Raw genomic sequence first — 16,971 nt, forward strand, 5'->3', positions numbered from 1 at the left:
GGGGGGGGGGGGGGGGGACGCTCCCTCCCTCCCGGCCTGCACAGACCTGCAGCCGCTGATTGACAGGCAGGCATCAAGAGTGGCGATTAGAACTTTTTTCGTTCCTGCCGAGCTCCAGACAGGGTTTGACCCTTGACCTCTGGCTCCCCTCCACCTCCACACAGCTGTTTCAGAGCCACAGAGCTCCATCTCTTACAGCCAGGGGCCACTGAGGGAGACAGCCCGCTCTCGTCCCGTCAGTAGCATGAAGGGCACTTTTAGACCAGTGGTCGCTGACGGCCATCACAGCCCGCTCAACTTTATTTTGTGTGTTTCAGCTTCGGGATGAACCACGATGGGATCGGGAATTCCTGCGGCACCAAAGGCCACGAGACGGCCAAGCTGATGGCCGCCCACATAACAGCCAACACCAACCCTTTCTCCTGGTCCGCCTGCAGCAAAGACTACATCACCAGCTTCCTCGAGTAAGTGGATGCTGGTTGCTCATCTGTGGGACGGTCTGAGTGTGTGTGTGTGTGTGCAGTAGAGGAAAAAGGTGCAGGCCCGTTTTACAGCTCGCTTGCAGCCACCTCTCTTTACAACCGGCCGGCCCTTGCGGTGACCCGCCAGGCTGTCTTGTATGCGAGTCCTTTCTCCGCTTATTCACATCCATTTCATCACCGAGACTCCTGCCAGACCTCCTTGTGGCTTGCGTATGATAACCGGGTGCCTTCCACCCGACCGTCCTCGCACCACAAGGCGGGTGATGTCGGAGCTCATGTGGTGATTCGTAGGCCGGCTGCCTCCGACCGCCGCTCCGCTGTTTCGTGGATGAGGTCGAAGAAGAAAAGAGCTTTTAAGTGCGCAAATAAAACGAGGAGTAAAGCGGTGACGTTTGGCAAAATGAGGGATTGCTGGCTGAGTAATGCCAGACTGGCATGGTAGAAAACACATCAAACCTACGCGGGTTTAGAGAAGGCCAGACAGAACATCTGGAGCTGGCCTTCAGAGTCTGGCAGTGAACAGATACCTGTGATCAACACAGCACTGTACGAGGAGCTGCGCTCAGAGGAGGCGAGATGTGTTCTAAACAAGCTGAGTAATACTGTTTGATCTCAAGTCGAAACAGATTTATTTTTAGTTTAAAGATTTAAATTATGTTTCATATTTATATTCATTATTATCTACCCAGAGTGTTATAGTTAGATTCTTCGCTTTAGGATTCACACTAATGAGGACAATCCATCATTTCCAGGACTTATTCCTGAAGTCGACACTTATAACTTTGTTGGACTCGCGATGCACCGTTTAAAAAAAGAAAAAGGATCAAAATCGATGCAGCAGAACCAGAGATTACATTACCCACGATGCAACTCAACTGCAGACGGTTTGGTTGGAGTTATGCTCGTGAGCAGAGGTCTGGGAACCACACTTCTTTCTAATTCCACACCCCCAGACTTTACCCCCAGTGACGTCGAGTCCGTTTATCAGACGTCACATAGTTCCCCCCGGAGACACTTTTTTCCCATGCGTGCAGTAGTAAACAGACTCTTTGATGAGTCAGTTATCGGAGGTCCCCTTTAAACAGAGCCTCGCCCTGCTCTCAAACGAAGTCTCTGTGGGGTGTGCTCGTAGCGGTGGGTTGAAGCCGGACATTTCTCCGCAGAGAGCTCTGGGCGTGCTGTGAAGCTGATTCATTGTGTCGGAATAACAATCAGAAAGTGGTCAGGATTGTTCCCGCAGATGAGAAACATGCTTCCATTCTTCTTTAACCGTCACAGAATGAGGTCAAGGATTCCACGTCTTTGTAAGGAACGACAAGGTCCTCTCACTATTGATGCTGAATGTGAGACGGCCCGGGAAAAGAGCAAGAAATGGCTTGTTTGCACTGCAAAGGCAGGCTGCCTGTACACTACTGCAGAGAGCCACACGGACACACTTAACAACAGGAACAGGGTCAGCTTCACCTCATTCCTGTGTTAGTCTCTCTAAGGGAATGCAGCAGACTTGGATCAGGGTCTTTAACTGTGGCTCTCGGTGCTCGTTGCCCTGCTGTCTCAATATGTGCTTGTGCAGCATAATTTGTATCTGTGTGTGCCAGTCTGTGTTTGAGTGCGGTGGAAAAGCACAGGTTTGTGCAACGGACACATAAATAACGCACTCAAAGTGTGATCATTCATTGCACTCTGTATAACGGAGCCAATGTGTTGAAGCTTGCCAGAGGGGAAAGCCAATATCTCGGTGTGTAGCAGCTTCCCGACACACAGCCTTGTGGGGAAGTGTCGGTTGGATGCGCTGCTGTGTGTCCGTTTGTGTCTCCGTGTTTGGCCAGCGAGGCCCTCCAAGGCAGACGATAACAGCCGGCGTGGTTGTCGGATGATGTTTCCGGCTGAAAGCTGTCAGAGGAGGGTTCGTGAGCGTGATGCCGGTGTTGTGTGCCAGCTTCCAACTGGGACACAAAGAGCCGCTTCTCCGCCGCTCCGCCGGCTTTCCCGTCCGGCTCTGGCTCGAGTGTCTGAGGATGACCAGAGCTGTGCTCCAACAAACAAAGAGACAAAGTGGTTTTGCTTGTTTTATAAGCAGAATCAACTAATGCTCAGCCTTTCAATCCCTCCTGTTAGTATCGGTCTGTTTCTCGAGTTATTTTGTTTTCATTTTGGTTTTATTGCCTTTAGCTTTTATGTTCCTGACAAAAGGTTTTCTGTCTGTAAACTCCAATTATCCTCCCTTTCTCTCCCTCAATCACAGCTTTGGATGTCGCACAAGCTTCTTCGAGCCAAGTAAACAACTTTGGCTGTGGTGTTGGCCTCGATTCACCGTCTTGCTTCAGCGATATGTGGCGCTTTGTTTGGGACTTTTAGCAATGCTTTATGAATGCACTCACAGTTCAGTCATAGTTTACGCTCCCTAGTCTGCAAGCCAGTTTGTTGTCAATGTTTAAAGGCTGGCTGTAATATTCGACTCTCAGAGAGCACATATAATCTATTAAAGATGATATTAGGCACATGTGACTCATGAGGATTGTTAGGTTCGTCTGATTCAATCCTGCTGCTGATCAGCACGGTTCATATTTAATATGAAGTTTGCTGATGTTCTCGCTTATTCGAGGACATTTCCTCTCAGCATAATGAATTTGGCTGAATCCACCGGACAGCGACGATGTCAAATAATAACCGCTGTGTTTAAACTTTGACTCTCTCCAAACTAATAAATAGTGAGGTTTGCACTCGGTGCACAGGGAGTCTGAGGACCTCTCTCTCTCTCTCTCTCTCTCTCTCTCTCTCTCTCTCTCTCTCTCTCTCTCTCTCTCTCTCTCTCTCTCTCTCTCTCTCTCTCTCCCTCTCTCTCGCTCTCTCCCTCTCTCTCCCTCTCTCTCTCTCTCTCTCTCTCTCTCTCCCTCTCCCTCTCCCTCTCTCTCTCTCCCTCCCTCCCTCCTTCCTTCCCTCTCTCTCTCGCTCTCTCTCTCTCTCCTACCCTCTCTCCTTCTCTCCCTCCCTCCCTCCCTCCCTCCCTCCCTCGCTCTCTCTCCTACACTCTTCTCCCTCCTTCCTTCCCTCTCTCTTGCTCTCCTACCCTCTCTCTCCCTCTCTCCCTCCCTCCTTCCTTCCCTCTCTCTCTCCTACCCTCTCTCGCTCTCTCTCTCTCTCTCCTTCCCTCGCTCTCCCTCTCTCTCTCCTACCCTCTCTCTCTTTAACTTTAAACTTTAAAACCTATTTCAGTGCTTTTGCACATACATTTAGTGCCTAAATACCCACAAACTGTGAAATAATTTTGTTGTACCTAAAAACACGTGATGCAACAATCCATGCAGGCGAATTAGAAGATGAATATATCTGAATAATCAGCAGAACACATCATCAACCGTTTTAGGGATTAAAATAAACCTAGACTCAAAGTAGTTCCAGAGCTTCTGGGAACTTTTTTGAAAGTTTCATATCTATCTGTCTGGCTAAATATCACTGGAGGTGAATAAGAACATTTGGGCCCGAGCTTCAGTTCTATATGAAGCTCTGAGTTGTTATCGTCACCGGGCCCACTTTTCCTTTCGAGGGATGGCAGGCGTTCCCCTGCATGCTGCAGCTGCCACATCTGGAAAGAACAGTGTTATAGTAAATAGTCGTCGTGGTATTTTGCCCTGAGAGAGTCCTCTGACTGAAATACATCTTTGTTTGTTTATTGGCACTCGCCTTTGGTATGATTTAGTGCCTTGCACATTGGCAATAGAAAGAACAAATAAAGAATAATACAAAATCTTGATTCAGTGTCTGCCCTTATAGATGGGGCGAGAAAAGCACCCACATTTACACGAGCTCAGCATCTCAACCGGAAAAAACAAAAGAATCCGCTTCTTGGCTGAAGAGTTTTTATTTTAAAGCTCCTAGAATACAAAACAACCGTGTGTGTGTGTGAGTTCTCTGAGAGTGCACATATTTCTATCTGACTAAACAGACTAAACATCATCGGAGGCCTGGACATACGACCCATCGCTCTCTGCAGAGTTTTCTCTTCCCTCTGTTATTTTGCTGGTGGATGTGAATATAAGCAGCAATGATAGAGAATAGAGGAGCACAGAGCCATGTAATCAGACAGTGGTGCTTCAACCCTCCCTGTGACGAGGAGGCGTTGATGTGTGATATCAACATTAACTGCATGTCATTTGAGATGTCTGACAGGCTTCCCACCGCGCTAGTTTGGTGGTAAAAATGAAATGAGTCAAGCAACACCAGTCAAGGCCTCAAAGAGGACTTCAATCTCATCTCTAACTGTTCCATTGGCCGAGTGTAGAAAGGTTTCTTTGTGTAAGAAACAATCCTATTGTAGGTTTGTTTTTTTGACAGCTCAGGTCGGGGGACGTGTCTGGACAATGAACCTATGAAACGAGACTTCCTGTACCCAACAGTGGCCCCGGGGCAGGTGTACGATGCAGACGAGCAGTGTCGCTTCCAGTACGGAACCTCCTCACGCCAGTGCAAGTATGGGGTAAGAAACCAGCGTCTTCCATCTCCTCCCTGACCCACAGGGGGGTCGCTGTCTTATGTTTGAAGTGCTCATGAAACTCTAGTTCTCACCGTGGCATTGCACACACAGGACTGGACATGGAAAGGATGTCAACAAATATATTGTTCAGATATGAATAGAATATTTAGCAGTAATTGTCCCGAAACTGTGCTGAAGCCAGCTGAGAAAAAACATCCATAAATCAATTATAATCACAAGTTATTAGACCTCAAAGGATCGATTGGCAACTATTAGCGATATCGTGGCTCCTTCCTCTCGTGACAACCTGCTTTTCACTCCGCCATCGAGTGAAGCCGACAAGACACTTTGGATGAAAGTGCTTTAAAAAATGGATGAAAGCGCGACGTAAGGTTTTGTATAAAAGTGCAAAATAAATGACGTCCAAATGCAAAAAACCCCGATCCGAAGGTAACTGACAAAACATTTCTTAAAGCTCTGATCTCCACTTTTAATAAGAGGTGTTGATGTACAGCTACGGCACGTTCGGTCTGTACTGACAGTTTTCTTCAAGTTAATATTTCCTCGTGGAGATTAAAGGTGGGTAAACATTGCGAGGAAGATAATTGTTTTATTGTCGTCTGACGACTAGAGCTGCTTCGTGGGTGTCTTTCCACGCGGTGCCTCATTCTCCTTTTTAATCTATAAACGACCCAGATGAAGAGATGAAGAGATGAAGGAAAAAAAAGACAGAGATTAGCTGAGATCATAGAGTTATTTCATTTCATTGAAAGACAGCAGATTATAACGGGCCCCAAAATCAAGCCCTGTTATTTTGGCTCCTAAGCTCATAATTGTGGTTTGAGATCGGCATGAAAGACACACATTTATGAGCGGATCGGATTCCAGCACGGATTCAACGGAGCTGGATCGGAGTTTTTTTTTCATCTGACAAACAGATATATTGCATACGGCCATCTGGGAAAGAGATGCCCTCCGCGACGGCTTACAGGACAGACGCGACCACAGAAATGGATAAAAGCCGAATGAGTGGAAGAGTCTGGTTGCTGAAGCCCAGCCTGCTGAACCTTTTCCACATTTTGATGAACGTTTGTTGTATTTTCTTATCAGCGATGGGAACCGAGGCAAAGTTTAGCCACAGCACGTTAAAGTTTATCTCCAATATTACAATAAATAACGACATATTGTCGTTTTAATATTTCATGGTGAAACAAGTTTGGTTTAGACTGTAAGATAACAACATGATTTGTTGTGTTTTTCAACCACAGAAAACTATAAAATTCCAACATCCAACGGATCATTCCAACGGAGATCTTCGAGATTGTAACTTTAAAGATGATTTGGTGGGTTTGAGGCTCTGATTGGATCAAACAATCCAAGAAGGGAGAGTGAATAGATGTTTAATTGCTCACGAATCAAACCAACAAATACTGCTTTGTGTTCAGGAGTCGAGATTGAGCGATATTTCACTGTCTATGGCCGATGACACCTTCACGGGGCTTCAACCAAACTCAAAACTTTTAAAGAAGCGCGGGGGGTGTCACACACCTATCAGCGTGAGACTGTGTCAGAGGTGGGAAAAGTAACACAGAATACCAGAGAGGAAGTTCAGCGTGATTTACAGCAATCATTTGGTCATTTTTCAGGCAAACGTGACACTGTGAGCTGAAGGTATGAAAAACAAACAGATATATTGGCGAGGCGCTTTACTCAGTGCCCCTGTTCTTCTTCTTGTTCTCTCCTTGCGTAAATCCATCGGGCCCACATCCACGCTAAAGGCCGGCCCGCTGACCTTTCAGCGGGCCGAGATGGTGGACTAGAGACCGCTAATTGAAACCAGCTGGCAGAAGGGGAAGCGCTGCAACCAGAGAGTGCCCGTTTGCCGCTTTATTTAATCTGGATAGACTCGGGGAGTCGCGGCGTATTTACTGACCCCGTGGGGTCAGAATCTGCGCGCCGGATCGTAACTCTTCTTCGTGAGCCCGCTCTTCTGCCGTACACAATTGTCCCGTAAAAGCCTTTTGAAGTGGAGACGCGGGGGCGACCCGGCTCGGTTTAATGGGAAACCTAATGCGAGGTTGTGCAGAGCTGCTCTCGTAACATGTGTTCACTTTATGGTTTTATTTATTTGGGGGCAACTTAGTGCTGTCTGCTCGCTATCGCCCTCTCACACACACTCCCTTCCTTCAGCAATCTAAATGGATTCAACGCTCCAGACTGGCGGAGTGAGGAGGAGAAGACGGAGATGTTTATTCAGACCGCTCAGTAATACTCAGATATTTGTTAGGCCCACAAGTGGTCTTTATCTAGGACTTGGGAGGCCTGTTGCTCACTCGTTATTTCCCCGAAGAAGCAGAAATTGGATTTCCCGAACTGATGTCATGGTCCCGCGTGGTCCTGAGGTGAACGTGAGCAAACGTTAGTCACGGTGTTGATCCAGCTGACTCTTCATTTCTCATAAGAGAACATCAACGGTGAACCTCGGCGTGTTGCTCAAGATGCACCGTGATCCGAAGCACATGGGCTCTGAAAGTCTCTCAATGTTGTCTCATCAACTCCTCCGATTTGATCGAGAATCCTTTACATTATTAGATGAAGGTCAATGTGTTTGGAGAAGAAAAGCGCCAACTGCTACCGATGAATCATCCTCACCTTTCCCAGTCTGCCCGAATTGACTTATTCTGACCAACTTGCTTTTGCCTTCTTTCCTAGGAAGTGTGTAGAGAGCTCTGGTGCCTCAGCAAAAGCAACCGCTGTGTAACCAACAGTATCCCTGCAGCAGAGGGGACTCTGTGCCAGACTGGCAGCATCGACAAAGGGGTAAGTCATCCAGTGTTTCTCACGCATTCAAAGACTCGCCACATATTACCGAGCGGTATCTGGGCATGAGTGTGGTTTTAAGGATATCCCTCACCCACGTAGAGCAGGAGGGAGACGTTCATCAATGAATACGACTTCAAACACAGACCTGTGATCTCTCTGCTAGATGCAGAGTTCAGGTATCGGGAAGGAGAAGATTGTACCGGACAGCTCTATTTACAAAACCTTCTCTGTGTGCAGAAAGTAGTGGTAGCTCACTGCCTCCACTTGCATCTGTTCCTCTCTGGAACGGTGCACCGGTCCCTGAGTGTGATCTCATGCTATGCACACACACACACACACACACACTGACAGACATGCAGGCCAGGCTTTAGGTCATCAGCCCACTGTTGATGCCAGCCAGGTTAGGGGAGAGAGTTTTAACACGGATTACGGCAGCCATTGTCACCGGATGGTCCGTGGTCTAAAAGGAAAGAATAGCAGAGTGTCACGAGCTGTCACCCGTGATTACCAGTAGCTCAGTGGAGCCTTTGAGGACCGGGGCCCGCGGACAGGGTCCTGGACAACACAGGGGGCCCCAGGTTGAGCCCGGGGGGCTTTGGAACAGCTTTCGGAGCAGCTTTAGGAGAGCCAGTGGCATACCCTGTCTGCCCCTGCCGGGGGGACAGCGTCAAAGGAATATGAATGTCAGCCATTTCTCACCCAGCGTGTAATGGAGAGAGGCAGAAACTGACCAACAGAGAGAGAGTTTTATTGTGTCATTCGGGGGTCCTCTGTCTCCACCAGCCTCCTCCTCCCCATGCCAATCTGGTTTAATCGGGACGTAGTGTGTGTGTGTGTGTGTGTGTGTGTGTTTAAAGAGGAACACAAATGTGTTATTGTATAAAACATCAGTCAGATTCTGTATAGTCTACATTTCACTACACACTCTCTCTCCCTCTCCCTCTCTCTCCCTCTCTCTCTCTGTCTCTCTCTCTGTCTCTCTCTCTGTCTCTCTCTCTCTCTCTCCCTCCCTCTCTCTCTGTCTCTGTCTCTCTGTCTCCCTCTCTCTGTCTCCCTCTCTCTGTCTCTCTCTCTCTCTCCCTCCCTCTCTCTCTGTCTCTGTCTCTCTGTCTCCCTCTCTCTGTCTCTCTCTCTCTGTCTCTCTCTCTGTCTCTCTCCCTCTCTCTCTCCCTCCCTCTGTCTCTCTCTCTCTGTCTCTCTCTCTGTCTCTCTCCCTCTCTCTCTCCCTGTCTCTCTCTCTCTCTCTCTCTCTCTCTCTCTCTCTCTCTCCCTCTCTCCCTCTCCCTCTCTCTCTCCCTCTCCCTCTCCCTCTCTCAGTGGTGCTACCAGGGGGACTGCGTGGCGTTCGGTACCTGGCCTCAGAGCGTGGACGGAGGCTGGGGGCCCTGGTCCACGTGGGGGGAGTGCAGCAGGACCTGTGGGGGCGGTGTGTCCTCCTCCATGAGGCACTGTGACAGCCCAGCGTAAGTAGGCAAAGTAAGCCACAGCAAGCTGAACACACACATCCAGGTCCTGCCTACAGGTGTGTGTGTGTGTGTGTGTGTGTGTGTGTGTGTGTGTGTGTGTGTGTGTGTGTGTGTGTGTGTGTGTGTGTGTGTGTGTGTGTGTGTGCTAATACGTCTCTGACGCAAATATTCCTCCGTCCAAGGGAAAAACTCCCATAGTGGCTCTTTCATTAAAGCTTAAGATTACTTTTTCTTAAATACAGTAACAGACAACCCAGAACATGTCTTCATCCACTCGTGGAAAGAAAACATCCAAAACACACATTTAGATGTTTATTTGACTACTTTGTCTGTTTGTGTCTGTAGATTTCTCCTAAATTCACCAAACGTTACTTTACACGTTCATCCTCTATGTGCTGACGGTTAACACAGAGGGGTTTGTTCACGCATCATTCAGAGGATTATTTACACCACATTTTATACTTTTCTGTGCTTTATGGAGTCATACAAAGAGATATCCAAAAAATCTTAAATCAACCAATCGATTAAGCATCAAAACCGTGTGAGTGTTAGTTGACTAATAACTTCCTTGGTCGAGGACAGGCCGATAGTGTTTCCCCTTCTTTCAAAAGAAGTCTCGCTGCAGAGAAACAGACATCAAATCCTCTGAAGAGGCTTCATTCAAGGCCGTCCTGGACATCTTCGAATGTAACTACAAACACAGACGTCAGTCCTCGTGATGTTTAAGCTGCACCATGTAGCACGTGCTAAGCTACGTTGAGACGCAGCTCTCTCTCTCCTGCAGATAATACCGCTGTCTTTGTTTGCCAAGAAGACGTTTGGGGATCTTTACCCGTCTGCGGTCGTTGCGTTCCTTTGTTTTTGGGAGCTAGATATTACGTCACACAGGTCATGGGGAGACACGGAAAATGAGCCAGGGTGAACCAGAGGGAGGGGGGGGAGGCATAATGTGGAACACCTGTGTAAGGTGATCACTGGCGCTCGGTGAGGAGGGGAGGCAGAGAAAACACCGGCCTCCAACACATTCATTAGTCGAGGAAGAGGAGGCTAATGAAGGTGAGGCGACGGATAAGACGCGTAGAGTCGACGAGGAGAGAATGAGTTCTACCGACTCTCCCCACTCTAAATGCCACGGCACACTGAAGAGCTCTGAGAGCAGCTTGGGTTTCATGAATGAATCACCGGCTCACACGCTCAGCAAAAGCAGCAAATGCACAAACACACTTTGTCTTCTGGCGTTCACCAAAAACGTTGCTCACTTCCATTCGCCAAAGATGATTTTTTGTTTTAATGCTGTGATTTACGGTGCTTGATGTGAAGTGTGTCCTCTCATTCCGTTCTCCTGTGTGTCTCAGCCCGTCTGGAGGAGGGAAGTACTGCCTCGGGGAGAGGAAACGTTACAGATCTTGTAACACCGACGTGAGTTTCTTCCCCGTTTTTTTACTCTTGTCTGCTTGGTATTTAGAGCAAAGTATACAAGTGACTCGGAGACTAAACTGTCCTCCTGATGGATGCTCTGGTTTGTAGAGGGGATAGTTCTGACCCGCCCCCGTCACACAGACGGCTGCTGCAGAGCGTCTTATCTGACAGGCTTTATAAGGAGCATGTTAGCGAGCAGCGCTACGCTACCTTTGGGCTTTTCTCTTTTCAGCGATCCAACGAGACTTTTGGAGATTATTCGTCTCTTTGTCACTTAACAGTTCACATATTGTTTGTGATATTTCACTTGAGTCGACGATGATGAAAGTTTCAGAGCACATTTCATGAAAAGCAATTTTTAATTATTATTTTTCGGTCTGGAGAAAAGCTTGAAACAAATATTTTACATGGCTGCAAGTTGAGATCTATTTCTCTGTGTTTTTTTTCACAAGGTGAAAATTGAAATAGTTAGGGCCCTGGTGGACATTTAACCGCAAGCCTTAAAAATAACAGCCGAGAGCAAGCACTGAGTGTTTTCTTTGGAAAACAAACATCCCCAACCGCTAGTTCATCACACTGACCACACCTTGTCCAGGGAAATGTGTGTGTGAGCACCATATGTACACACACACACACACTTACATGCATAAATGCTATTTTTACATTGATCAGCCGTCAGATAGTATCTGCAAATGGTGCCTCCGGCCCTTCCTGTTGCTGCTACGTCTGTCCTGTGGGAGGTCACTTTGTATTGTAGCGCTGCCTCCGTTAGCGTGATGCTACATCATGCAGCAGCTATTGAGAAAGGAATCACCTCTCTGATTGGATGCAGGCCCGTTAAAGGGCAATTTAGTTTTATACTTCCACAACGTTGGGAGACAAAAAGGCATCAACCAATCACGTTGTGCAGGACGAACATATTCAAGATATGCACTAAGGGTGCAACAACTTGAATGGTCATCTTGGGCTCTGCGGTGATTGTTAGAAGCTAAGCAACACGCGCACCACAGAAGAAGATCCAGTTCCAAAGAAAAGAGTCAACTCCTCCACACACCTCTGCACTGATTTATTCAAACAAGAGTCGACGTTTTGGTCAGAGGGACCTCTCTCAAGACACATCGAGGTCCCTGTGACATACACATCAACTTTTTTTGGGGTTTTCTGACATTTTACGGACAGAGCGATAAATCGGAACACGAGCAGCAGGTAAATCGATGATACTTACTGGCAGCTGGACTGATGTGATCTTTGAACTTCTTTCCTCTGTTTCCAACACGTGTTCGAACATGTAAATCTCATTTGGGCCACGTGTTGTCTTTTCAACACACACTTCCTGCCTCTTCGGACTCGATCTGCATGTTTGATGTGCGAGTTTAACGCTGGCACGTTGGAGAAAACACTCGAGCGCTCATAAAAGTGGAACGCGTTCAGCATGTGAAATACAGCTCTGACCCGAGAGCTTTTATTTGTCCCGGGAGAGAGTGTTTGGGGGTTTCTGAGGACCTTTTCACACCAATAAAGTTTTTTCTTTTTTACTGGAGCAACATCAACTCACCAAAACAAAGCAAAAACCCTGCAAATGCAGAACACACTGTTCTCAACCAGGAGATCCAGCGGGCTCGTCTGTTTTAATGTCCGAAGATCAAATGGGACGTCTCATGCAGACTTTGTCCAGCTGGTAATAATGATGCTGACTATGCAAATAAAAACATCCAAGAGTAATTCACAAATGGTAAGAACTAACTAGGCTGCATCTTTGGATCTTTAAGGCGTTTTAGCTCCTTCACTACAAATCATGCACTTTTCTTTCTGACGTTTTTTTGAACGCATGCAACAGATTTCTGGATTTATGGGTGTTTTTGTTCCAGTTATGCATCGCTTGCCATTCATTTTTCTTATGACATGAAAATCAGTTGGCAGACTCTTAAAACTTTGCTTTGTGTAATCCATCACAGTGAACATCAAGTTTATTTCTTTCTTTTTTCCCGAAGTTACATAATCATTGCTCGGTGACGTTGGCGGTTTAATCGGGAATTGATTAGAAAAGTCTGTTATTGCTTTACTCCACAACAGTCTTTAACACTTATTGGAAAATATTTTGATGTCAATAACAACAAAAGAAAACAGCCTCCAGGCTCCATGACGTCTCAAACATTATCAGTGATTGGGAAATATGCAACCAGAAGAACAACAAACATTTGATCCATTTTCTCAGTCGGTGTTTGCATCTCGTCTGCTGTCGGTGGACTGAAGCGTCTTTTCATCGATGCTCATGTTGTGTGGAGATGAATAAAATGGTGAGCAGTCTACTTGACACTCTAATTCTTAAAATGTTTTCTCTTTTATCTATTTTTTAGGCCTGTCCCGCAGGATCTCGTGATTTCCGAGAGAAGCAGTGCGCCGACTTCGACAGCATGCCTTTCCGTGGGAAGTACTACAACTGGAAGCCGTACACCGGCGGTGAGTTCAGGACCGGGTTGCACCAGCTGTTCGTAAATCCTTTAAAGCCCCAGAAGACTCGGCTGAGACTGATGAGACTGATGAGACTGGTTCATATAGAGGATCAGGACTACACTGAGACTGGTTCATATAGAGGATCAGGACTACACTGAGACTGGTTCATATAGAGGATCAGGACTACACTGAGACTGGTTCATATAGAGGATCAGGACTACACTGAGACTGGTTCATATAGAGGATCAGGACTACACTGAGACTGGTTCATAGAGGATCAGGACTACACTGAGACTGGTTCATAGAGGATCAGGACTACACTGAGACTGGTTCATATAGAGGATCAGGACTACACTGAGACTGGTTCATATAGAGGATCAGGACTACACTGAGACTGGTTCATAGAGGATCAGGACTACACTGAGACTGGTTCATATAGAGGATCAGGACTACACTGAGACTGGTTCATATAGAGGATCAGGACTACACTGAGACTGGTTCATATAGAGGATCAGGACTACACTGAGACTGGTTCATAGAGGATCAGGACTACACTGAGACTGGTTCATAGAGGATCAGGACTACACTGAGACTGGTTCGTAGAGAGGATCAGGACTACACTGAGACTGGTTCATAGAGGATCAGGACTACACTGAGACTGGTTCATAGAGGATCAGGACTACACTGAGACTGGTTCATAGAGGATCAGGACTACACTGAGACTGGTTTATATAGAGGATCAGGACTACACTGAGACTGGTTTATATAGAGGATCAGGACTACACTGAGACTGGTTCATATAGAGGATCAGGACTACACTGAGACTGGTTCATAGAGGATCAGGACTACACTGAGACTGGTTCATAGAGGATCAGGACTACACTGAGACTGGTTCATAGAGGATCAGGACTACACTGAGACTGGTTTATATAGAGGATCAGGACTACACTGAGACTGGTTTATATAGAGGATCAGGACTACACTGAGACTGGTTCATATAGAGGATCAGGACTACACTGAGACTGGTTCATAGAGGATCAGGACTACACTGAGACTGGTTCATAGAGGATCAGGACTACACTGAGACTGGTTCATAGAGGATCAGGACTATAGTGATGCGTAAACATTTACGTGACGTTTATTTGATGCAGCTGGCTGCAGAATCTTTCACACATCTAATCTCCTCTCAATGCTGAGCTGTAAAAATGTTCCTCTTTGCGTCACAAGTGTCTGTCTTGTGTACCAGTTAACACCAACAGTGGGACGGCCTCTTTGATGGGAACAGAATCCTTCAGATTCCCGCACGCTGTGCTGCGTTCGGAGACCCTCGCTGGTCTCCTGGATCGCTCCACGCCGGGAGATTTTCACATTTTTGACAAACGTCCTGACGCACTTCATGTCAAGAGTCTCTTGGCGGGAGTTCAGCAGTACATGCTTTGTGTCAGTCTCCCAACAAATTCTCTCCGACGTCTGCAGGTCATGGAAAATATCCACTTCACTCAAGAAAAAAAAAAGCACATGAAAAAGTGATAAAAGTTCGAAGCATGTAAACACGGCTTTTATTTTCTTTCAGCTTAAGTTGGATCTCTTTTATCACAAGGGGTCTGTTTAGTCTAATCCATCACCTCCTGACTCGCAGCGCTCTGTGAGCTGCCAGCCTCCACGTGTAAACAGCAGATAACCTGCGCGTCCGTGTCAGCCGGGTTGTTGTTGGCAGCGGGCGCCGTCTCCGTCAGCGTTACAGTGACGTGCGGCTCGGGAGGTGTTTAGATCTGAAGCAACGCTGACTTTCCTCAACACGATTATTATTGTCAATAAAGCGGAGAGGAGATCCCCGAGCTGGCTTCAACATCTCTGAGTTGTGCGATTAGCATTCAGGTCATGGAGATAACCCCGCGCGTGTGTGTGTGTGTGTGTGTGTGTGTGTGTAACCAGGTGGTGTTAAGCCCTGCGCGCTGAACTGCCTGGCAGAGGGCTACAACTTCTACACAGAGCGCTCTCCTGCCGTCATAGATGGCACCCGATGTCAGGCCGACTCTCTGGACATCTGCATCAATGGCGAGTGCAAGGTAAGGGGGCAGCGTCCTGTCAGACAAACTCACGTGTTCATGCTTAAACAATGAAAGCCACATCATAATTGACCGGAGTTTTCCTTCGTGTTCATAGCAGTGGAGGCTGGAGCTCCAGAAATATAGGTTTCACTGTAATAAACCGTAGTTCATCTCAATGATGATTCGGCTTCAAACATGATTGAAAATTGGCACCTGTTATCATGTGACCAAAAGTTCCACAACCAGGTCACATGATGAGCACGAGGAAGTTGAGGGGTTGATCGTTTCAGTGATATACTCAATAATTATAAATGTAAAGAAAAGCTCTACTGAAGGAATGACTTGTGTCCTGTTGTGAATATTCGATCGATCTTGTTTCCAGTCAGGGAAATTTACAGAACATGAAATGACATGTAGATGCACTAACTGCCACTGTGCCATACTAAATCCAGGTTTACTGTTGATTGTTTGACTTGTGAAAAGAATGTCAGAGGCAATAAAAGCACCAAGCGTCTCCTGCCCTGAAGACATAAAGTGACCCACCGCACGATGCCTTCATCCTCAGCGGGCTCTTGTGATCGTTGGTGACTGCTAACCTCTGATAGTTTGTCAAATTACAGCGAGAGTGACATGTCAGCTGAACATTATCTGAGCGGAGAGTTTCCTCAGCTGCAGTGCCAGTTGACCGCACAAGTTTACCAGATTGCTGATTGCGTGAACGCGACTGCCAAAGCACCAAAAAAGCCGATTCTCCAGTGAGGAACAATCGAACCGTTGAGTTTCTGTTTGTGGCTTATTGAGCTGGAAGGACCGGCTCTGACTCTTATCAGGGCTCTGCAGCCACGGCAAGAATTCTTTTGTGACAAAACAAACACAAAAATCATTGTTGTGATTGAATAATGATTATATAAATATATATGTATTTACATACATATATGTTTAAAAAGGCTGATTTAATAACATTGTATTGAAAGGAGTTGGCAGTCGGTGCCATCTTTGTTTCCACGAGCATAAATCATGTTGTCCGGTTTGTGTGGAGATGAGGTGCGTTTTTCTGAGATGCAGCTGAAATAACTTCTTGGTTCCTCGCTCTGAGTATTTGCTTTGATTTACACCCGACCGTGCGATTTGGCGTGAAAATGCAGCGTCTGTGCCAACAACATTACTTCGATTTTAATGTAAAAACACAACATGGAGCGTGTTTTAATGGGTCAGAGGATTGTAAGAGGTGGAATATTCCCCACCACAAGGAGCATAGCAGCTTTATTTCCACACTGGATCCAGCGCCTCGTTATATCTCAGAGGCCGCCGGCTCTCCGGGTGATAAATCTCCACAACGCTGTCTGCTTGGAAAGCTTTCAGAAACTCTCAGCGCTGCGATGCCGTTTACAGGTGCTGGAGATACGGCCGGAGATTATGAAAGAGCGAGAGGAAGGATGGTGGTAAGAGAGGATAAAGAAGTGGGAGATCCAAAGGAGGAGAGGAGCAGTAATCCTCCCTGTTTTACTGTCACACAGCATCGCTGCTAATCTCTGACATTCATGCTCTGCTTATTATCAACTAGCCTGCAGATCATTTTCTAGATGAATTGTTCAATCCATCAATTGTTAGAAAATAGTGAAAATCTAAATTTCTCGATAAAATAAATGTTTTGACGAGAACAGACGAACTGAAACATTCAATATAATCTCATGAAAGCGGACATTTGACATGGGACTAAGACTAAATAAACAAAATTAAAGTTTTAATTAAAAGTAATGACTCAAAGTTTTCCACTCTTTAAATTGAAACCTTCTCTCTGT

General features: G+C 46.6%; 1 protein-coding gene across 2 annotated transcripts in view; it reads left to right on the plus strand.

Annotated features, from left to right (window-relative positions):
- Positions 1 to 16,971, plus strand: part of adamts6 (ADAM metallopeptidase with thrombospondin type 1 motif, 6) — a 45,626-nt gene that overhangs the window by 14,307 nt on the left and 14,348 nt on the right. For both annotated transcript variants that reach the window (XM_079289020.1, XM_079289021.1), the window contains 7 exons: positions 318 to 464; positions 4,818 to 4,959; positions 7,669 to 7,776; positions 9,097 to 9,242; positions 10,601 to 10,664; positions 13,022 to 13,124; positions 15,054 to 15,187. In XM_079289020.1, coding sequence (XP_079145146.1) covers positions 318 to 464; positions 4,818 to 4,959; positions 7,669 to 7,776; positions 9,097 to 9,242; positions 10,601 to 10,664; positions 13,022 to 13,124; positions 15,054 to 15,187 — 844 coding nt within the window. The remainder of the gene's footprint in view (positions 1 to 317; positions 465 to 4,817; positions 4,960 to 7,668; positions 7,777 to 9,096; positions 9,243 to 10,600; positions 10,665 to 13,021; positions 13,125 to 15,053; positions 15,188 to 16,971) is intronic.

The sequence above is a fragment of the Melanostigma gelatinosum genome (assembly GCF_949748355.1).
Source record: "Melanostigma gelatinosum genome assembly, chromosome: 18".
NCBI lineage: Eukaryota > Metazoa > Chordata > Actinopteri > Perciformes > Zoarcidae > Melanostigma > Melanostigma gelatinosum.